At 43.4% G+C, this 22,623-nt stretch overlaps 2 protein-coding genes and 1 long non-coding RNA gene across 5 annotated transcripts in view; 2 read left to right on the top strand and 1 right to left on the bottom strand.

The window, feature by feature from the left end:
- Positions 1–563: 563 nt before the first annotated feature.
- LOC143170510 (uncharacterized) lies at positions 564–1,783 on the bottom strand. Of its 2 annotated transcripts, none has more exons than XR_012997056.1 (4): positions 1,299–1,783; positions 1,172–1,212; positions 874–930; positions 564–789 (listed from the first exon to the last, which is right to left on the bottom strand). It is a non-coding gene; the product is annotated as an uncharacterized LOC143170510 (long non-coding RNA). The 2 variants fall into 2 exon arrangements; XR_012997055.1 differs by having other exon boundaries at positions 1,321–1,783.
- A 941-nt stretch (positions 1,784–2,724) lies between these two features.
- POLB (DNA polymerase beta) lies at positions 2,725–18,219 on the top strand. Its single transcript, XM_076359054.1, has 15 exons — positions 2,725–2,839; positions 2,905–2,962; positions 3,077–3,143; positions 3,690–3,764; positions 4,273–4,331; positions 5,784–5,833; positions 6,244–6,295; positions 7,873–7,927; positions 8,015–8,087; positions 8,583–8,653; positions 9,432–9,518; positions 11,217–11,281; positions 11,846–11,985; positions 12,594–12,700; positions 15,039–18,219. Exons 1-14 carry the CDS (start codon positions 2,779–2,781, stop codon positions 12,686–12,688), a joined length of 1,008 nt encoding a protein of 335 aa, XP_076215169.1. The 5' UTR covers positions 2,725–2,778; the 3' UTR covers positions 12,689–12,700; positions 15,039–18,219.
- Positions 18,220–19,371: 1,152 nt separating this feature from the next.
- The window catches only part of VDAC3 (voltage dependent anion channel 3), a 15,005-nt gene continuing 11,753 nt past the window's right edge, over positions 19,372–22,623 (top strand). Inside the window, exon 1 of one of the 2 annotated variants that reach the window (XM_076359055.1) lies at positions 19,372–19,450. In XM_076359055.1, coding sequence (XP_076215170.1) covers positions 19,399–19,450 — 52 coding nt within the window. In that variant the 5' untranslated portion in view covers positions 19,372–19,398. Of the gene's footprint in view, positions 19,451–21,896; positions 21,968–22,623 lie in introns of those variants that run through there. The other variant, XM_076359056.1, reaches the window with a different exon arrangement.

The following is a 22,623-nucleotide window of genomic DNA, read 5'->3' as shown; positions in this document are numbered from 1 at the left end:
GACACATAGACAGGAGGACAGAGAGACAGGGGGTGGGAGGATTTTACAACAATTGGGAACTGGACAGAGGGAGACAGAGAGAAAACTACAAAAGAACAAAGCAGAAAGAATTATAAAAAGACAGGAAGCTGGATAGAGGCAGCCATAGAAAGAGAAATTGAAGTGACAGACACAGGAAAGAATTAAAAAAAATAGAGAATGTAAGATGATGCCCTACAGACAAATTGATTTCCCCACTGAATCTTTTCTCAAATATGTTCCTATTTCTGCAGGCCCCATGTACTTTGGTTCATTTTATTTCCAGGCTGTATGCACAGGACCAATTTTCTGATTTCCAGAAATAGAAGCAGAAGCTGATTCAGTCCAGTCTAAACATTGTGAACTAAACCAAACTGCCTGTAATAGATAGCTGTACTTTAGACACCACCTCAGAAATGGAGAAGTTACGCTGTTGTAAAAAATGGGGAAAACAAGGCATTCAGGCTGAGGGGGTTGAACAGCATTCTGCTGATGGTGGGAGGTTGGAAAGAAACAGTTAAGATTATTAGACTGTGCTTAGTGTTGCAAAGTGTGCTATTATTTTTATTTTTGAAGTCAGCAGAAAATAGTGTGACATTCATTTCTTGTGTGCTGTGTGAGTTCTCCTCAGCATTCCTATGCACCATCTTACCTTTGTGTCATGGCAGCTTTGCTTTTGTAGCTGAGAAATCCAGTTCTAACTGCACTTCCCCCCACCCCCATTCCTCACTTCAAATGCTCATCCAATTCCAAAGGTGGCCTGCGTGGCACCTGCAAAACCAAAGAGAAATGCTTAACTGAGCTGCCACATGATTCTCTGCTCTTAGTCACCTACGCGTCTGACAACCACGTCACCTTCTCAGACTGCTCATCAGTGTACAGCTTCTGCCCCTCCGAGTCTGTTTGCAGCACCTGCAAAAAACAAAGCAAAAGACACATGCTGAGATACTGCCTAAAACCGCAGCTTGCACACCCCTCTTCCCATCTCCTGCTCCTTTACATTGGCCACTTGCCCATCCAGCCTCTGCTGTTTACAGGTTGCCATGCTGAGGCTCGGATATCATGTGTAAAAAAACAAGGGATGCTTATAACTTCACCAACAACACAACACCTGAAAAATAACTGCTACTTCAGCCCACTAGTCATTGCTCACCTTGCCCAAGTTAGCTGCCATGCCGATATCCTGCTTCACACCTTCAAAATAAAAAAAAAGCTAAACCTGTAAGTTAGTCGTATAGCCACCAGTTGCATCTTCTCTCTGACACCATGCACCAACCCACCTTCTTACAGCACTCTGCTCACCTCTGCTCCATTGCCCTTTGGCGCATGGCTTGTCCCTCTGCATCTGCAAAAGCAACGTTGAACAAGTCACCCGGATGTGGAGCAATAGTTTAACAAATCTAGAGGTCTTGTTTCCATTTAGGAATACCATCTAGATTCCCTGCCTGGCACACACTTGTATTTTGCATAAAAGACCCTGGACCCTCTCTCTACCCAAACATGTCCTATCCTGATCTGTCCTCTCCACTACACTGAATTTAAAACTGTTCCCTGCCACTCCATGCAAAGATAGCATCAGACCCTCAACTTAGCTTTCAGAGGGCTGGGGGTCAGAATCCGTCCTGACAAAGACCGCCTAGGCTAACTAGGATGTTGCTGCAATCGCCCGGTTCCTCTTCATTATCTGCAAAGAGTGCCATCAGTCAGTTTCATGCCAGTCAACACTGATCTCTTCTGCAATGACAGCCTCCTCAAAAGCGCCATAACGTTCTCATCGCTTGTTCCCAGTGTAACACTGGATGTTGTGGCCACCGTCATCCGTGGCACCTAGAAAACTGAAGAGACAAAGTGACTGTTGTGCCTGTAAGTGGTCACCCGCTCACAAACAACTTGACAGCTCAAAAATAACTGCTGCTACAGTTTGGTGACGCACCTTGCCCAACATGCTCAGGGATGGACACTCCACTATGCATGTGATTTCATAAGTTGTTTTGCGCCTTCAAAAACACAAGACTGTCATATAAGCACCAACAATGGCACTGTTCCCTCCGTTGCTGCGTGCCAACCGACCTTCTTATGGCGCTCTGCTCGCCATCTCCCTTTGGTGTCCAGCTCCCTGCTATACCTCTGCAGCAACAAAATAAAACCAAGTCAACCAGATGCTGACAAATACCCTAACAAACAGTAAACCGTCCCCATTCTGACTTCTTCACTCCACTAACCTCGTTAATCCGTGCTTTGCGCTCCAATCTGCCACGCTGAGTCAGTTACATGAAGTTCAAGAAAAAGAAAAATAGTAATACTCGTAAGTATACAGCCGTCCCTCTTCTTTCCCCCACCCCAATAGCCACATCCCGGACTCACCCTTTCCCCCACCAGCCTAACACAGCCCCGCTCTCCTCCCGCGCCACGCCTCCGGGGTCAGGGGCTGCATAAGGTGCCCACTTGTACAGTTAGTCCATATCCGATGTCTTGGGAGCCGTAACCTTCGATGCCAGGCCCGCCTCGGGAAAGCGCAGGGAGGCACACAGATGTTATCTACTGCTTTCCAGAAGAGAGAGCCCGCCATGCGAAACGGACTAACAAACCCGCAGCGCCCCCGGCCCCTCGGCGCTCCCCCAGCCCCGCCCCCGCGAGCGGCCCGGGGGCGGGGGCGCACCGCCCATGCGTACGGAAGCCGGCCGTGCTCTGTGACGTCGCCGCCGGAAGTGCATCCCTGCCATCTCCGGCCTGGGGTTCCGCTGCCTCTCGGCGCCGGCCATGAGCAAGCGGAAGGCTCCCCAGGAGAGCCCCAACGAGGGCATCACCGACTTCCTTACTGGTAGGTGCGGTGGATGGGTGGGTGGGGCCGCGGGCCGGCCGCTCTCACCGTGGTTCTCCCCGCAGAGCTGGCCAATTACGAGCGCAACGTGAACCGGGCTATTCACAAGTACAACGCATACAGGTACCGCCTCCCGCTTCCCCGCCGGCGCCCCCGTCCCGGCGCCCAGCCCGCCGCCGCGCCGGCCGGGCTAGCAGCGCCTCCCGCGTTCGGGCGCTGACCGGCACTGTTCTGCAGGAAGGCGGCCTCGGTTATTTCCCGGTATCCTAGCAAGATACGGAGCGGGGCCGAAGCCAAGAAGCTGGTAGGTGCTCGCGCCCAGGTCGCCGGCGGGAGGCCCTTGGGGCAGCCGGAGCGGGAGCGCGGTGCCGGGGGCTCCCGGGGAGGGTGGGGGCTGACCCCGCCTGTGCCAGCCCCTCTCTCGGGTGGCCGAGTCAGGGCTCGGGGACGGGGGTGCTGTGTGGCTGCTAGCGGGGGTTCCGTAGCTGGAACTGGGGACTCCAATTGACTCTCTGCCTGTAAAAGGATTCTGTTGTGGCAGGTTTCCCCTTTGCTCTGTTACTGCCTCACTAAACTCGGGGAACTTGAGCAGTAATAATCAAGCCTTGTTCAAAATCACTGCTTTGGGGGAACTTTTAATATAGCCCTTGAATTGCAGTGTTCGTGCTGCTTGTGTTGTACCCTTGAATTCTCGTGCTTCCTTATGGTCCAATATTTTGTCATGGTCTCAGTGGTGTCATTGTTCTTTCTGGACTCTGAATTCTGGGAAGCTTTCCTTTTTTTTCCTAGATATAATGGCTTTAAGTGATCTTGAAGTTAACTTGTCTCATCCCCCTCCCCCAATATTTAGGATGGAGTAGGTGCTAAAATAGCTGAGAAGATAGATGAGTTCTTATCCACTGGAAAACTACGCAAATTGGAAAAGGTGGGTTTCTTTCCCTTGTGCTCTATTTCTCAATAGTTGCTTTTCTTTGTAACTTGCAAAGGAGCCTGCTTGCTTTGTGCAATTTCTGTTGTCCCTGGAGAGACTGATGTCAAGCTTAAGAATGGTGGACATGGAGTCTATGGTGAGTAGAAAGCAGGGAACGAGAAGCTCAGCTAAAGCCTCAAAACTGTCTATTTATGAAAATATTTTAAGTTATATAATCAGCACGTGAATGTCTTCTGTGAGAAGTGGAATTGTGACTGGAAGGCTGTGGAGTTTTGTGGTTTAACCATGCTGTTCACCTTAGTACGGGTAGTTATGCAGTTTTCAGGCTTGGTACGTGGGGCGTTATTGTGATACACAGTACTACCCTTGGTACTGTTTTGCATTGATTTATAGTGAGCCTCCAAAGCAGAGTCTGACTAAGCTGTTCTATCTTCTCAAGATTTCTTTGTTTATTGCAAATGGAGTAAAGAAGGGTTTGGTTTGTGTTGTTTTGTTTTTGAAGATTCGACAAGATGATACAAGTGCATCTATCAATCTCCTGACACGAGTTACTGGCATTGGGTAAAGTTTTTTTGTTTGTTTCTTTTTTGGGTTTGATTTTTTTTCCTCCTTCTGTTTATTTGGTGGAGTTACGAATAGAATTTGGGTGATTGCAAATAATGAAGAGAATGAGTTTGAGCTGATGCTGCTGTGCCCACACTGAGACACCATAGTTGTGATGACACGATTGACTGAGAAGAAAGGGTGTAGAATCTTCAGTTACAGACTTTGTGGTAGAGGAGCAGAAGGGGGAAGCTCCTGCGTACAAGCTGAGAGGAGGAGGAGAGAGGAGCTGCTCAGGAATGGAACCATGAAAGACTGAGAAGAGTGGAAGTGAGAAGTCCCTTTGGGACTTTGGTGGGAAGTTGGGTCCAGAGACAATGGTGCTCTGTCATGTGTTTGTAAAAGGAGAATTAGAGCCCTGAAACAGGCAACAAAACAAAAACAAACAATCCCCAAAAAACCATCAGGGCTCTTGTGCAACGTTTGAAACCCTTGAGGTTGAGGGTAGGGAATGTGATCGTTCTCAAGTAATTCTGAGAGAAAATGTGCTCAAAATCTGAGGAAATACTGGGGTTTGAGAATGCCTTTGAGAAACTGGGATGGGATGCAGGAGAAGCTTGGGTGCTGTCCTGTCTCAGGACAGTGGAAGTTGCCTCTCTTGGTCTGGAATCCGGCAAGAGATGCAGGGAAGGGTAAGGAAGGAAGTAAATGGCAGGTCAAGATCTGACAATTCTATTGTAATGTAAGAGTTTTATTGAGAAAGTGGATTCAGTGTCTTTAAGGGTGGTGGAGCTGTAACCATGGGATTCCAGAGTAGCTGGAGAGTAGTTCCCCAGGAACAGACTATGCTTCCAGGCTGGTGGTTCTCAGTGTTTTGATATATTAGATAGGTGTCTGGGTATAACATTACTTGAATGCCTGTCTCACAGTTGAAACGTTGTTCTTTCCCCGCAGAGTCACGCAGATTAATCTAATAACAAACCCTTAAAGAGGAAAAAGGTTCAGCCATTCACTTGAGTGTTGTGCTTAAGGCAAACTCTCCAGCAGGACTGGAGCGGGAGCCTTGTTGTGTTTTTTGAAGTGCTAGTCTAAAGACACTTTTGTGTTACTGTTGCCTTAAGCTGGCTCAGAGACTGATTGTGGTTAAAGTAGTTCTTATCGTGCATTCAGTATTGTTGTCTAAAGCAATATTGTCTATTTGGTTAGATTTTGTTTGTTTATTTTTTACAATTATACATCGCTATATAGTTATACCAGTGCTAAAAAACGTGCAGGCCAAGCCTTGGATAGCCATCTCTGCTGACTGAAAGTACAAACTGAAAATATGTATGCTGAAAAGAGGGTAAGCATCAGAAGCGACTTCAGTCTTGGCCTTGAAGAACCTAGGCAGTTATAGTGAATTCTAATGTCCTTTTCAGTGTTGTAAGATTCTTGCTGTTCCTGATGGCAGATTGCCTTGTCTCTTTGCAGTCCTGCTGCTGCTAGGAAGTTTGTCGAGGAAGGAATTAAGACTTTAGAAGGTAAGTGTAACTTTGGGTCCTCAGTTCACACTCCAATAATGTTTTTTTCTGTCAAGCTGCCTGTTCCACAGTGGTACTGTGATAGCAGATATGCCCTAGGCTTTGAGGAAAGTGTATAAGATGCTAAAGTTAGTGCACAGGCTAAAGGCGTTACACACATATCCAAAGTACTTACAGATTACATGGAAAATAACAAGGATTTTGGCTTTGAGGTGAATGGTCTATTGAAGTCTTTATCAGCAAGTGTGCATTTGTACTCATCCTATCAGCTGTTGAGTAGTCAGTTTAAAATCTCTTCCTTTGTGTTTGAGGTCGCTGTTTTCTTGTTACGTATTCTTTGTGTGCGTCATCTTCGCATTGGATTTTTATTCCTTAAGTAACTTTTTTTTTGTTTTTCTTAATTCTTCTAGATCTAAGAAAAAATGAGCGCAAGCTGACCCATCACCAGCGAATTGGGTTGAAGTAAGCTTTCTTGGGTGCAAGTGCTGGGCTTTTCTAATGACTCCTTCAGACACCAGGATGTAATGTAAGGTTACACAGGCCAAGTAAGGTTCTGTTCTTTCTGTGTGCTCTACATGCTTTTCAGCAGTTATTCAAAGCTTTTGTTTCACTGGGGTTGAAATCCAGTAGGCTTAGTCTCTGTCCAGAAGGAAATGAATTTCAAATTACTTTTTTCAGTTAGCTCACGGAGAATCGCTTTAGCAAGGTTGCAATGGTGTTTCTTGGGAATCTGCATAAAAGCGGCCCAGGCTACTTTTTGTTATGTGCTGTGAGCAAGGTAAGACCTTTGCATGTCTGAACTTGAGAATGCCATGCAGAATGTGTGTCTGTCCCTCAATACTTACCAGCTTGAATGCTGCTTGCTGAGTGTCTGTTCCAGTGTGCTAGTTCTGGAAGAACTATAGCTGTGCTTGCAGGAAGCTGCAAGTGAGCCAAATAAAGCCCTATGAATTGGTTCTGTGTGGGGCCAGCTCTAGCGTTTCCACATCAGTGGCAGAGATGTAGAACATGTCATCTGGACAAACTGCTTGCTAGTGAGTGAGAAGGGTTACACAATGATTGTTGCCTTCCCACTGCTCATCTGAGCCCCATACCCAGTGTGCATCCCTGCCTTTATACATGTGAGCGTTCAAGGGAAAACCTTTCACTGTTAAGTGAGTATAAGAAAACTTACCTGACCTATCCATGTTGCTAGTTCACACATTGCCCTTGGGTCTGCTTCCAGCGTTGTGCTCAGATGTTGTTTCAGAACCTCCGGTAAGTGCTGAGCTGAAAGAATGGTTTCAGTGCTCTGTGGTGGTCTTTTTGTCCCTAGTTCCACTGCAACTCTTGGAGGGGGGGGGGAGGGCGGGGGGAGTCCCATATCCAGAAGCTCTGTCTGCAGTGCTTGGGATTGGGATGGTTGGGTAATGAGCGTCGGGGAACGTCGGACTCTGAGGCTGCAGTATGGCTGCCAGTGCCTGCTGTCAATGGTTCTGGCGCTGGAGGGGTGAAGAATGTGCCTGCTGGTCAGGTGCGTCATTGTTTCACCTGGCCTCTTTTTCTCCACAGTCAAGCAGCATGCTGGCAGTCTGTTTTTTACAGCTGCATGCAAAAATATCAGGAGCTGTATTTGACTTGTGAGCTTCCATTTAGCTCTTACCAACATAGATCACCTCTGACCATGGGTGAGGGACCTGTTCCTCCTGCTTGCTGGTGGACTGAGTTTTGTCAGGAACCTTTTGTATTTTCAGAGGGCTATGTAAATATAAACCAATTGGTTATACGGTAGTATTACTTCCACCTCATAGCAGCTCTTCGTATACAGTGGAAATAATATGCAATGAAACCATCTTCTAAGCATTGTCAAACTTGCAGTTGTGAGTTTTTACTATCGCTTGGCAAGATGTTTTCTAAGATGTTTGGTGAGAATGGGGAGTTTTTTGTGATGCGACAGTAATATAAGTTGTATTCTTTCCTCTGATACGCATTTAATTGACTAAAACTTTAAGATACTACCCTTGCCACTCTTTGAGACACTTTTATTTTTATATATGCAGATATTTTGAAGATTTTGAGAAAAGAATCCCGAGGGAAGAGATGCTGCAAATGCAGGTAAGAATATCTTTGTCGAGGATGTGAGGCACTGATGACCAATGAATGACCGACACCTCTAAACACACATCTTTCCTTTTTACATAGGAAATTGTGCTGAAAGAGGTAAAGAAGGTGGACCCAAACTATATTGCTACAGTCTGTGGCAGTTTCAGACGAGGTTGGTACTCTGTGATCTTGTTATGTTTGTTTATTTTGGGCTAATAAGCAAGACTCATGACTACATATGTTGTTCTTCTAGAGAGACAGCTTATGCTGGAACCTGGCTTTTCCCTGTTAGCTTTTCCTTGACTGGTTAGTTCAGTGGTGAAACACTCGCATAAATCCTTGCTTCTCCACCCTGCCCCCATAGAGTAGTATGTTGTAATGTGAATTGTTTGCTTTGTTTTTACGTTAACAACATTTGTGCTTCATCGCGATAGAGTACAGCAAGAAATTCTTGGGTATTTTCTGAGATATGTAGGGATATAAACTTTTTGATGGAAGAACAAGGTTCTCTTACTTTAAGATCGTTTTTTTGCAAATATCTTGAATAGTGACTGACTATTTTCTACCAGAAAAACATGTTTGTAGGAAGAGGTTAGATGGATGTTCACCAATGCTAGTATACCTTGTCATACACAGAGGGATTTTTCTTTGCTTCTTACTTGCCTAGGTGCAGAGTCAAGCGGTGATATGGATGTTCTCCTAACCCATCCGAGTTTCACATCTGAATCATCCAAACAGGTGTGTTTCTCTGCTACTGTGGATCAGTACTGTGCATTACTTCCACAAGGGTATGTTTAAATTCATAAGGTATGTAGTCTCAGACTTGTATTGCAGCTTCTTGCATCTTTTTGTTACTGTAATAGTAAACTCTTCTCTTGGATCACCATGTTTATTTTGAGGAGTTATAATCACTTCTCAGGTCCATGTATTATGTTGTGTTCCTCTTGCAGAACTATTAAGTATATTTACTCTTATCCTTCTGTCCCTCTGCTTCCCTTCACACATACTCCCCCGCCCCCTCGAATTCATGTGCTTTTACATCGTAGAACTGTAACAGCTAGCTGGATAAAGCAGGGATTAAAGGTAGAGTAAATATCTCTTTATGTAGCCATAATCTTTTGGACAAGAAGCAAATGTCCTGCTGCTCTTGTAATCTTTTGGGACTAACTCTGGAGAAGTCTTAATGACAGTTTGTATTTCTTGTGTGGCTTCTATAGATTCATTGCTTAACAGTTGCAAACTCAAACCAAGAAATGAGTTTTGTCACTTCTAACGAAAGCAATCTGACATGGGGATTTCGGTTGAAATTTTTTTTACGTTGCACAACTGTAATTTTATTAGCTTGTTCTCAGTATTATTGTTACTTTTTTTTCCCCTCTGGGTCAAATTTCATGTACAATAATACATATAATTATAGTGATGTCCTGTACTTACGTGGGCAATTGTCTGGTAAATGGGTAAGATATTCTTGTTATTTGTGAAATAATTTCTTGTTCTGTGTTGTCACTGTTCCTAGCCAAAACTTCTGCGTCAAGTTGTAGAACAACTGGAAAAAGTCCACTTTGTCACAGATATGCTGTCTAAAGGTGACACCAAATTCATGGTAAGGCTTTTTTGGTGGTGAGAGATGTTGGGGGAGGATTACCTTTTCTGACAGAAGCTAGGATGTATACAAGATACGTTGTTTGGAGTGCTGGAGTTGTGATTTTTTTTTTTTTTTTTTTTAAATTCCCCCCCTTCTCCCCCTAAAAACTTTCTTCAGTTAACTCTTAGTGAATCTCTCATGGTAAGATTTCAGTATTAGAAAATCTACAGGTATTTATGTACTTCTGAACCCCACTGACACAACATTCATCACACAATGCCCATTGTGTCTCTGTTTTGCTTGATGTTTCCCCAGAACCTTAGCACAACCTCACTTCAGCTGCACCAATGACCACTTTTGTAACTCTGTCCTCAAGATCTTGGAAACACTATCTTTGATTTTGGGCCTACGTTTACCTTGTTTTGTCTAATACATAATATACTTTTGTCTCCTTTTTTGTCAACTTTGTTGCAGAGCAGATTAATGGATAAGCTGCTAGATTCAGGATATAATAGGGAATATGTGGGATGCCTAAAGAAAGTAATGAATTACAGGAACATTCATTTTGTTAGGTCCCTTGCTCACAGCAAAACTCCACCCCCCCTACCCCCCCCACCCCTTAAACATGTGGATTGGGTGTTATCTTGCTTCACTTAATTTTCTTTACTGGCCCCAGGTATCCTGATCTTACAGGCTGGTTAAAAGTTAATTCTAACAGAGAAGTGTAGAACGGTAAGCAATACTGAGTGGAAATGAGGACTGGTTAGTTCCTGTCAGTCACTCATAGTGGCTTTATGGAATTCCTTGGAAGCTCAGAGGAGTGGTCCTGCAGGAGAGTTCACCAAAGGTCCATGACTTATGAATTTCTATTCAAGAATCAAGATAACTGTTATATTCAGCTAATCTTTTGGAAGGCATAAATACTTAAATATATAATACTACAGTTAAAGATATTTGCTTTCCCAAGATGAAAGGGGCTGTTGGAGCACTTGATTATTTTATTTTTTTGTTTGTTGGTTTGGTTTTGCTTAAAATAAGAGCTCAAAGAACTCTGAGAATTTTGTCTTCAGTTTAGTATGTGTTGCATTCTGAGAGGGAGTGAAACTTGATGTCTCAGCATGAAGCTGCAATTAGTGAAACGGTTTAGTATGTAAACGTTTCTCATCATTCCTTATGGCTCATGTCCCTCCCCCCTACTGCATTGTCATTTAAGGTGATCATAGACTAGGGGAAAAAAGAAAAGGCTGATACGTGAATTTCATGAAGATTGCAAAACAGTTTGAAATGAAAAGTGGCAGAGGATTTCTCAGGAAAAAACTTTCTTTTTCTTAATTTCTATTAGCTTGAGCTTCATCTGCATTTTCCTTAACCTGCTGATGTTTGTGCATACTGAAGAGCCTGATAATAATTACGGCAGAGGAATGGGAAATGAGAAGTCCTGTGATCCTTCCTGCTGTAATATAAACTTAAGAAGCAGTTATATGCTACATTGAACACTTTACATTTACATTTACTTAGCAGTGTAAAATAGTGATTCATGGTACTATGACATCCAGCTGTTCTAGTAAAATATTTAATCGGATCAGCGGGAATTTAACTTTGCTCTCCAGGATGACTGAGGATGTTTAGATGTTGTTTGGGGGTAGGGAGGTGAAGATTGATCTCACATCTGTTTAATTTCATTTTGAATTTCTTGCTTTCCTTATTTCCTCACAGGGTGTCTGTCAGCTGCCAAATAAAGAAGATGGAACAGCCTATCCACACAGGAGAATTGATATCCGGTACACACACCAAAAAAACCCACCCAACCCCGCCCCCTGCCCCAAACCCTACTTTAGCTACTTATGCCTACATAGCAGGCATTTGCATCAAGTTTTGCATTCAAATCTCTACTTCCACGTTCAGAACGTGTCACTTTACTAGGTTTCTAATTCCTCTGCAGTATGGAAGCCACTGTACAACTGTCAGTATCTACAACAGGTTATTAGTAAGAATGCTGTATTTTAGATCATGACTTTGTATCCAGTTTCAGAATTGTGACCTACTTTATCATACTGCTTTGACATTAATTGTTGGCAGGACTGCAAGCACCATAACCACGTAGTGGCTGAATACCAGTAATTTCTGGGTCAGGGTAGATGTGCTGAACCTTTCTTCGATATGCAGTTCATTTCATTCTTGCATCTGGCTTGTGGGAAAATCAAATGTACAGAGTAGCAGAATGTGTGCACGTAAATAGGAACTAAACCTAGAACAGTGTCTGAATGGCTGAATTCCAAATGGCTTGTAACATTTTTGTTATATATTTGTTCTAAATCTGTACTTTTCTTCCACTTTTATTCTAGGCTTATCCCCAAAGATCAGTATTACTGTGGTGTACTGTATTTCACAGGAAGTGATATATTCAATAAGAACATGAGAACTCATGCTCTGGAAATGGGCTTCACGATCAACGAGTATACAATCCGTCCCTTGGGTGTCACTGGTCAGTCTGGGCCTTTGCACAGAGTATTCTTTCTAGTTACCTGCTTTGTGTGATCTTCTCCTTAAATTGGTTTCTCAGTGTACTGGAAATACTTCTGATAAATACCGTAGTTCATGAAATTTTTCACAGTGTCTTTTCTGGTATCGAACACAATTATAGCAGGAATATGTGGCACATATGCGCTGTGGCACAAAGTTACCTCTTCAGGCCACCTAATCTACTTAAAGTCTTACTGACCTAAAGATTGTTTTTTCAGTGTCATGCACAGCACATACGTGGTTTTCCCACTCTTTTAATAAGATATGTCATGTCCTTCAGTTGTTTTGTTTTGGAGGGGGGCTGACTATATATATTTATATTCGCGCGCGCGTGTGTGTGTATTTAACTGCATAACCACATGGCCCCAAAGTTAATGCATTACCTTATTTCCTTTGACACTAACGAGATCAGTACCTAAACACTGTATGAAAAGGTCTGTGTGTGGGTGTTTTGTTTTTTTAAGTCTGTTTTACTTACAGCAGTTTTGTCTTAATCTTGCAATGCATTTGGTATTTCAGGATTGTACAGACCTCCCACCTTTCATAATAGAATCTGTAATTTGCTTGCAGGAGTTGCTGGGGAGGCCCTACCAGTAGAATGTGAAAAAGACATCTTTGACTATATCCAGTGGAAATACCGAGAGCCAAAGGATCGGAGTGAATAACTGCTTGTCTAGGTTTGTAACCTAGAGAGATGTTTTCATAGCTTCTTATGAACATACAAAGTGCATATTCTTTCTTTGGATGTAATTGCAAAAAGTGTACATTACTGATGTTTAAAGCAAGTCCATGGCACTAGCACAGGATGTGTAGTGAAGATTAAATCCTGTAAGATCTCATTTTGAGCTCGCTCCCTCCCTCCCTCCCCCCCCCCCGCCCCAAAAAAGTGGATTAAAACACTTACGGTGTTTAACTGAATAGGCTATGATACTAGAAAAACCTGTGGGGAAGGTGGTGTGGCAGTCGGATCCCTTAAAGAATGCATATTCTCTTTTGCTTTGGGATTTAGTAAAAAACTATCAGACTATAAATCACAGGTTTCTGTTTAACCCCCAAGGAGCAGAAAGTTCTGACGTAAAGGCAAAATGTTTCATCTTACTAAATTTCTCACGGCTTGGTTTGAAGATGGTGGCTGTCAATGAAAATTAATGCTGGTTCTTTGGAGTCGCTGGAAAGTCTTAGAAAACAATACTAGCCTTTTATAAAAGGCAATGTCCTTTGATTTGATAATACCTGAGGCGATGAAGCTATTAGGTTTTTTTCTAATAATTGTAGTAGCCCTTAGGCTGTGATTGTTGTTAGAAAAGTCTGGATATTTCAAAATGAACAAGCCTTCTTAGCTTGTTTCTTGTAGTTTTGCGAAAGACGGTCAGAGTTCTGATGCTTCCATGTTTTAATATCCTATACACAAACATACTCTGTGCAAACATCACTAACTGTTTAATATCTAAAAACTGGCCAGTTCTTGGAGGAAATAACGTAACTCTTTTTTTTTTTTTTTTTGCTATTTCCTTTGTTGAGGTTGAAAGACTTGGAAGTAAAACCATTGCTTTTGTGTAGTCGTTGCACATGGTCTCATTAAGTAATATGTATGATTTTTTTAAATTATTTTTTTAATGCAGCTTGAGTAATTATGTCTGTAGAGCATCTTGGAATGCTCAAATGAACATTTTGCTAATACAAGCTGCTGGCATAAATTGCTTGAGTATGTAATCTACAGCATCTGTGTGTAGCAGCAGGCACTTTATAAATAACCATAGATCCGATTTGGCCATGGCAGTGAATTAGTACTGGCATTGCACAATTAAGAAAACTTAAACAGTGCTGAAACTTCAGTATGAGACCAGTTTGTTTCATATATATCAGGAGACTAGAAGAATTGTATTAGCAGAGCATTAGTCTTATGGCACTTAAGTGCCATAATTATTGTAAGATTATTCTTACAGCGCTTAGATCTCAGACTGTATGTTTATGTCTTTCTTTTCAAATGTATATTTGAAGGGGGGTGGGTGGAAAAAAGCACCTAAAAGTCTATTTCCCACCCCTACTGAGTAGATGAAAGTATAAAAAACTTTTAATACTGGTTAAACAAAACAATGTATTATGACTCCCCACTAGTCAGCAAACGTGTTGACGCAGGCTTTTCGGAACATATAAATCAGGCCAAAAAAAGACTGCCCATGTGCTTAGTTGCACAGCTAACTGCTCCAATATTTTGTGCTTAAAAATATATCATTGGAACACCTAAGACTAGCGAGAAACATGAAAGGCAGAAATGTCTTAAATTCCAGTGCTGAAGTTGCATCTTGGCACATAGTTATAGAATGCAAAGTCATTATTGCTGGTGCTATTGAAATACTACACTTCTATGTGACTATAGAAGAATGAATGTAACACGCAAGCCAGACATAACTAACTGATTTTCTGTAGGATTTCAAGTTTAAAATTGGACAAGGATGTTATATTCAAGCTCTGCAATAACTGGAACAAATGGGAAAAGGAAATGGGGTACGTGCCTTTGGAAGACCCCTTCCAGTCTTGAAGTGGAATTTTTAAACCATTATTCATGTCTCTGTTGGCTGCTGTCAAAAACCTCCAATAATGGAGAACCTGAAATCTGCTTGGCCAGTTGCTTCCTTTGCAGCATTGTTAAACATTACAGGTCATTTTTACACCAGGTGGAAATGTTTGAGGCATCTAGACTTTAAAATATTCTTTTGAGCTTTTAAAGAAACTAATCTTCACTTAACTTGCCTAGGGAGAAGGGAAAGGAATCTCCTAGCACTGGGTCAACTTATTGGACACACTATTGCTTATCATTCAGGGTTATGGACTGAAATAAATGTAAGGTCTTTAGGTGCTTATGTGTTGCAGGCTGATGTTTCCTTAGTTGCTGCTGTTAGCTCATGGAAGAGGAGACCTGAGTTTGTAGCACAGTGCACAAATAACTCTAGATTAAAATGCACATCCCTTTATACTGCTTTGCGTTACTAATACCTCTTAGTCTTTTGGCAGGTGCTCAGGTGTGATCATTGTGCTGCTCTGCTGACTACTGTTTGACAAGATGAACTGAAGCCACAGTCACAGTGCTGAAAAAATTCTGGATATTGAGCAATGTCATTGAGAACTAACTGGCTTGCAGATTTTGGTCTGGAAATGATGTGCACAGTGAAGCCTAGAAGCACAGCCTGAGGTGCAAAGGCAGCTTTCTCCCTCTTGACCTATGATAAGCAGCATGTGATCTGTCCTTTCTTCAGCCACTCTGTCTTGTCCACAGATTCCTCCTAGCTGTTCTCCCTGTGACAAATCAATGTTCAACATGCCCTGGCTGTGGATTAGTGACCACCTTCCCCAGCCTCATTCTGGCTTTCTCCTTTTATTCAGCCCCAAATGTCCTACTGAAATGATTTAAGAGATCCAGAGCAAATCCTAAGGTTTCCATGTTTTCCCATGTCAGGAACACACAACGTTACACTGTCATGCATGCTGAAGTGTGGTTTCTTTTAGACAAGAGCCCTCCCTTGCCAGTTCTGAACAAATTTGTATCTCCTTTGTGGATGTTTCTCTTATCCAGAAATTAATCCTCGTTTACTGGCTAAGCATCTGTTACAGGTTTGGCGAGGTATGCAGAGATTATAAACGTGTGGAAATTCTTGATGTATATAAAAGATTATTTTCTGCCTCCTCTGCACTAGCTCTGCTGCCAAATTTTCTGTTTTAAAAGTGGTGTGCTTTTCTTTTACTAAATAATGTATCTGCTAATGTCTTCCCTATAGAGTTTGTCCAACTGAAACTGGCTGTGAGAACTGCTGTTGTGGCTTTTAAAACCACAAGGATGTGTGTCTGTGTAGAGATTGTTCTTATACAATTGCCTCTGTCTTTGTTCTCTGTGTCTTTGATTAGAGTGCAGTTGCATATTCTGGAGAACTCCTTGGAAGTTCTCCAGAATAGTTTTTCTATGTATCCATTTCTCCAGTTGGGTAAGCAGGTGTGTGAGTGCTTGCAGTTCTTATTTTATGTGCTTAGCTCTTAGTGTAATGGCCTTTATGAGTGGTACAGCAATGCAGATGACTGTTCACAGTTGTCAGGAGCTCCCAAGAGCTTTATGTTGCCCAAAGACAGCAATAGCAGAAAGCATTCCATTTCTTTTTCTTCATCTAAGAACATCACTATGCACATTAACTAGATTACTGTTATAAGAATTGTGCAGTTATCCCATTCCTCATAACTGAGTCTAAAACAAAGGAATGTTGTCATTGCATGTGACACAATGTGGAGGTTATGGTTGTAGACATAGGCTTTTGCCAGGATGGACCTTGCCTTTATTTACAAAGTAAAGGAAATGCCAATACAGAACAGCATTGTGGGTGTACCTCTGCTGCTAATTTAGTGTCAGAGGAGGCAGCTGAGAGCAAATAGCTACATGTTTCAGATATGGTGTGAAAGGAAGAGGAGAAATGGCACTGAGTTTCCCTAGAGAAAGGGGATGAGAATTCTAATGAGACAGTACAGTCTCTGAATAGTGTTGATACTTCGCCTTGTGGTGCATTTGTCATGGTACTTTGAGAGAAAAATCAGCCTATCTTTCTTTTTCTCCTGATACTCTTAAACATTCAGAGATTTATACCTGCATAAATTTTTAAAGACGGAAAGGTCCATTCTCAATGAAGGTCACAGATCCTCTTTTTTATGTAAATGTTACTTTTTTTTCTTGTTTTTTGACATCAAGCCTTGAGCCAAAAATCTTGAGTGATGAAGAATAAGCAAAGTCTCTGGGTTTTTAGCAGTTAAAAAAAAAAAAACCCAAGAAAAAACCCAACCACCCAATTTAAATAATACATAAAATTGTCTAACATAGGCTTTTAACAGACAAGTGTTTAATCTAGTAGCAACAATCCTGCTTCTGAAGGCACACTGCACCTCTTCTTGGTTAACCAGCCTTCTCCTGGTTAAGAGATTGAAATTTTGAACTGATGTAGGTATTTGCCTGCTCAGAACTGCATATTGGTCTGCTAGATCTTTCTTCTGATCTGTTTCTAGTTCTTCGTATCTTATGTATGTGTAGACACTGGAATGAGAAAGCTAGCTGTGTCCTGAAGTACTCCTAAAGAATACCATTTTCAACTACTATCTGTATCTCCTTATCTCTGTGTTAAGTGTCCTGAAGCTGAAGCTTATGCTGAGCTGTTTCCATGTCCTTACTTCTAAAACCTTTCAATATGGCCATATGCTAATGTGACCATTCTGCTGTTGCACATGACCCATGTTCTTTGTTCCTAGATATGTTGTAGTACTATTGGTTGCAGTGTTCTGTATTTTGTTCAACTTGCCATTACCCAGAAGACTGGTCTGATTAATAGATGCATTTCTACCACTCCTATAGAGTCAATTTGCTCTTTTTTGTATGCAAACCTCTCGGCTCTGATTTTATAGCTCCTCTTAAATCATTGTGAAAGGTAATGACTATTTTGGATGTGAGGGGAGGTCCTGTCAAGATTGTATTACTAGCTGTATTTGGGACAGGGATTCTGTTGGTTAACTTAAAACTTAACTAGTTTTAAGTAGTAAACTACTAACTTGGACATATTATATAGCATCAGCATGGAATGTATTGCTGCTACTGTATTTGAATACCTTGTAGGAGTTTAGGGCAAATGTATTACAGAATTGCAAGCTTGAAAAGGCAAGACTATTTTATACATAGTCAAATTGACTATTGCTAATTATGTAACACTCTTCTTGATTTGTTAATCATTAGGTCTTCTATCTGCCTTTATGGGGGCAGAGAGGAGTTTGCATCTGTATTGTCAGCCTATGTAACCTGACTTGAATCATAAAACAAAGACAGATGTAATAGCGTTTCTTATCTGACTTAAGCCTACAAAACAACTACATTTTTACTTGTTCTTATACCAGTTAGTGTTGATCAGTCTTAGTAATGGAGATTATAGACTGATACTTTATTTTCTTCCTTTTTTTTCCCTTTATTTTCTTGTTTTTCCTGTTGGGATTTTAATTATTTTCTGGGAATGTTCCCCAGCCCTAATGCATGCAGTGGTATGTAAGGTGACTAGAAGTTAACTTGGTACTATATGAAGTCTTACGATGCCTCATAGTAAAAATATATATAGCTGATGTATTTGGTGTTTTCTTCAATAATCAGTGGGAATAAACAAAGTGAGAATTCCATCATGAATGTGTAATCCTGTTTGTGTTTTTTTTCCTAGCTGTAATTTTAAGAGCAGCAAAAGCAGTAACACAAGCTTACCAGGTTTACAGATGTTTCCTAGGCAGCACACAGCATTACGCTGATGCATTCTCCGTCATCCTCAACAGGTAGCCCAGAAGACTACTTTGTCTTGGGACTTGAGGCAGAATTTGCTGGCCTTGCAGTCTCTCTCCATAACACTGAATTCTTCTAGGTGGAAGAAAAATGGCTTGTTCAGAGTGTGTGTGTTTTTCTTGAACTATATAAATAAACAATGTGTCTCCCTCCCTTCCTCCCCCTTCCCAGTTAACTGGCCCTTATTCTGGGCTGCTTTGGGTTACAGTTCTTTCCTTCCTCCTCCTGCAGAACTGGACTGCAAGGTATCTGGTAATCACTGGATGGAGGTAATAGCTGCCAACCTTGTGCTTATCATAGGGAATCTGTGTCAATGGGCATATCCTACTGTCTGTGCATACATAACCTTATGTATATGCAGACTAGCCTTTGGGGTTTGTCAGTGATAGTGGTGGCACCGTTCTGTCAGTGTTTGCTCTTGTTCCAGTTGATGTAAGACGTTCCAAGATTGGGTGTGCCCAACTCCTTCCTTAGCTTCAGGGCTATAGTGGCCCTTCCGAAGGGCAGTAGTTCAAAACAGGGCTGGCAATGAGTTAAGGAGGTTGTTGGTAAGGTAGCTGAAGCGTTTGAGAGGAGCTGTGGCACCCGCGGGAGTCTCACACCGACTCTCTGACAGGCTGGGTGAAGCGGAGCTCCCCTGCAGCTCCGTGGGCATGGGGCCCGGGGCAGTTGGTACCAGGCCTGGTGGTGGGTCTCCTCCCGCTCCCACGCACGCCTCGAGCGGGCGTTACAACGTGCTGCTGGCCGCCGAGACCGAAGTTGGCTCCGGCCGCTTCGTCGCCGTTTCTCGCACAAGCAGGGGGGCCGGGCGCTGAGAAGCCCTCCTGCAGGCGGGTACAGCGTCCTGGCCTGCTCCCGCGGGGGGCGGCGAGGAGCGGTAGCTGCGGCAAAGAGCCCTTCCTCTAGCGGTCTCCGGGGCCGGCACGGCCCTCGGCCGCGCGCAGGGCGGGGCCGCGCGGCGCCCGCCAGCCCTGACAGGAAGGGCGAGGGCAACGGTAGGAGTGCCGCCGCGCATGCGCGCCGCCGCCGCGCATGCGGGCTTGGGGGCGCCGAGACCTCTACCCGCAGGCAGCGCGGCCGGCAGGTAGTGGCGGGGGCCGGGGCCCGGGGCGGGGCGGGGCGCGGCGCGCGGCTGTGCCCTACCGGAGCCCGGTGGCGTCCTCCGGCCCTCGTCGGGGCCGAGGCGGGCGTCTCTCGAGTCACCTTGCCGCGGCGGGGCCGGGCCGGAGCCCCGAGGGGGGCGCCGGTCGCTCGCTCCAGGCCGGCGCTTTTGCGTCCCCGGGCCCGGCGACGCGGCCGCGGGCTGCCGAGGCGATGGCCCCGGGGCGCGGGCCGGCTCTTGGTCTGCGGGCTGGCGGCCGGGGGTATTACCAGCCCTCCGGTTTCTCGGCCGGGAAGCACGAACTTCTGGGGTCGGCAGCGACCGAGCGTTCCCACGGCGCCGCTGGGGAGAGGAGGCGGCGACGGGGCGCGCCGCCGAGTCGGGAAGGCGCGGCGGGCCGCGCTCCGTTATCCGTTGCGTAACGCGCGCCCGTAACGGCCGAGGAGGAGGCCGCGCGACGCTGCTCGTGAGCGCGCTCGTGTGCCCGCGGCGCTGCCTCGCCGGGCTGCTCTCGTGGCCGCGCCACCGGCGCCGCCGCTCCTCGGCCGAGAGGTGCGTGACGGCTGTCACGGGCAGCGTTGCCGCGGTACCCGTCAGTGAAAATGAAGCTGGCATCTCAAAGTGTAGCTCTTCTCACTTTTCTTTCTTGTGTACGTGATTTTTTTACTTTTTTTTTTTTTTTCCCCCAGTTATTCCATGGACCGATGCGGGTGTTCTGATGTTTATTTCTTCACTGAAATTTCCAGTTTGGTGTTGCCTTTTTGCAGTTCATATACAGACGTTGGCTTACCATGCGCTGTATCTGAAGATGGCAACATTAAGCATCAGTTGCCCCCAACCTTTTATTCCTTGATATATTTTCTCCTGTGGTTGTTGTACTAATTTTATGGTTGTGGGAGGGAAGATCAAAGCACAAGACTAAGGAGGCTTTGTTTAAGAGCAAGGTGCTTAAAATGAGCAACTGTGGCTTAGTTCTTGATCTCTGGCTTAATGCTCCTTTTCCTGCTTTACATTGTGTTGTCGGCTGTTGCTGTTGCATCTGGTTGATGGAGACCAATTCAAATTTAGTATTAATAGTTGTAGAACTGTGAGCTTAGTTCCTCTGAACAATTCTGGCTTGCAAGTAGAGCTGCTTGTTATTAACAAAGAATTTATGTATTTCAGCATGAGCTAACCTGAAGAATTTTTTTTTTTAACGCTGTTTAAATACTCACGTAATATTTAACATATACATTAAAACACAGAGAATACAGAAAATATAGCTGTATAGTGTAAAGAGGGGGGATGCGTTAGGAGAGTGAACAGGCTCACAACATTCAATATGTCTCAATAGCCTTATGAAAATGAGGTGTAAACAGAACAGGGTGTCAGCCAAAAGGGTGAGATTTAGGTTGAGAAGGTGCTGAGCGGGATGGTAAAGTCCTCCTTTACTTGAAGCATTTTCAGTGAAGCTGGTGAGGAGAGCTTCAAGGCTACTTGGTGGTCAACTCCGTTGTCATTTGTCTTTCTAAAGCCCGTGCCCCTCTGTGCAGGGAGGTAGAAAGATTTGAGAGACAGCTGGCAAAGCATGAAAGAGGTAGGGGTGCGGCATGTTTTCAGAAACTGGGGTTTCTGAAAAGCTCTTGCTTTTGTTCGATGTAACATCTCCATGTAATTTGAAAGTTAGAGTAGACTGATGTCTTCTAAACTCTGAATAGGTCAGTCCAAACTCCCAAAATGTTTTGTGGCTCACTGCCGATTATTGCCAAACTTCTAATTGAAAATAGGTTATGTGGTTTGGTGGCTAGCTACAAATCCATGTAATTATGGAGTGTTCTGTCATGTTTTCAACAGCTGGACAGTTCCCTGAACGCCAGCTGTGACTGAAGAGCCTTTTTTAAAAAAATCTTGTGTGTTCTATGAATTCTTATGCAGGGAGTTATCTTTCATATTGGTATTTGCTGGAAAAAAATGTTTTGAGGTTCAAGAGCGTGTTAGGCATATGTGGAGTATCACCATGTTAAAATGTCCAAGCATCAGCCTTGCTCCAAAAACTTGAGTTACTAGGCTTGTGAAATCAGCGCATTGAACTATTCTGACAAACCTATTGAAAGAACAAAACAAAACAAAAAAACCCCAAAACCCCAAACCCAACCAACCAACCAAAAAACCCCAAAACAACCCAATCCCAAAAAAACCCCAACCCCAAATTTAAAGTATGAGTTGAAACTTCTGAATTGAGAGATTTGTGTGAAAAACCAATGTTTTAAAAGAAAGAGATGCTCTGGTCCATAGCTGTGTTGCTACAACTATTGTAATAACTCAAACTATACTGTCATAAAAGTACACATTCTCTTTCGTCAATTTAATGATTCAGCGATTGTAATTTTTCCCTCCATGTTTGACAGGTAGAAAGGCCTTTTTACATAGTAATTCGGAGAAGTACCTGTTTTCTGTACTAATGTTCAGATGAGGAACCTGCAGTCATGTCCAGCTATTTTAGATCCTCTAAACTCACAGGTATATATGTTCATAGAACCATAGAATATCTCAAGTTGAAAGGGACCCATAAGGATCATTGAGTCCATGTATTGATAGATACATAGTGCAAGTTAGTTATTAAGTCACTGAACATAGAGTGTTTGTCTACTATGGGATGTAAATTGCCCGAGCGCTTCATTTTAGGAAAGGGCTAGCTATCTGAAAAGAGGGCTTAATTGCTTAATACAGATACTGTTGCATTTGTGACAGAGGGACCAAGTAGACTGGTAAGCAACTAAAACGGTGGAAGAGAAGTGATGACTTTAGGGATTCTACATGTTTTGCTTGCATTATTACTTTTTAGATTACTCTTTCACTATGGTATGAGTAACAAACGAGATCAGGGATTTCTGGTGTCAGGTGTTGCAGAGAAGAATATCAACAAATGCATCGACTGTAGAAAGGATTAAGTGGCAAAGAGTTACCCTTAAAATCAAACAAAAGCATCATCTTTGACAGCTTTTCTTTTCTGGAGCAGGTGTGCCTTTACATTTATACAAACTTATTCTAGGAAGGGGAAGACTAATTTTCCACTGGGAAGTTTTCCTACTTCTTTTAATGTGGATTTTCTGATGCAAAATCTCTAAATTGTGGTAACTAACATTAAATATGTCATGTAAGCTGTAATATCGCAT

This window comes from Aptenodytes patagonicus, chromosome 24 (genome assembly GCF_965638725.1).
Source record: "Aptenodytes patagonicus chromosome 24, bAptPat1.pri.cur, whole genome shotgun sequence".
Lineage (NCBI taxonomy): Eukaryota > Metazoa > Chordata > Aves > Sphenisciformes > Spheniscidae > Aptenodytes > Aptenodytes patagonicus.
Note: the sequence above shows the minus strand (reverse complement) of the source record. Positions and strands in the feature narration are given on the sequence as shown.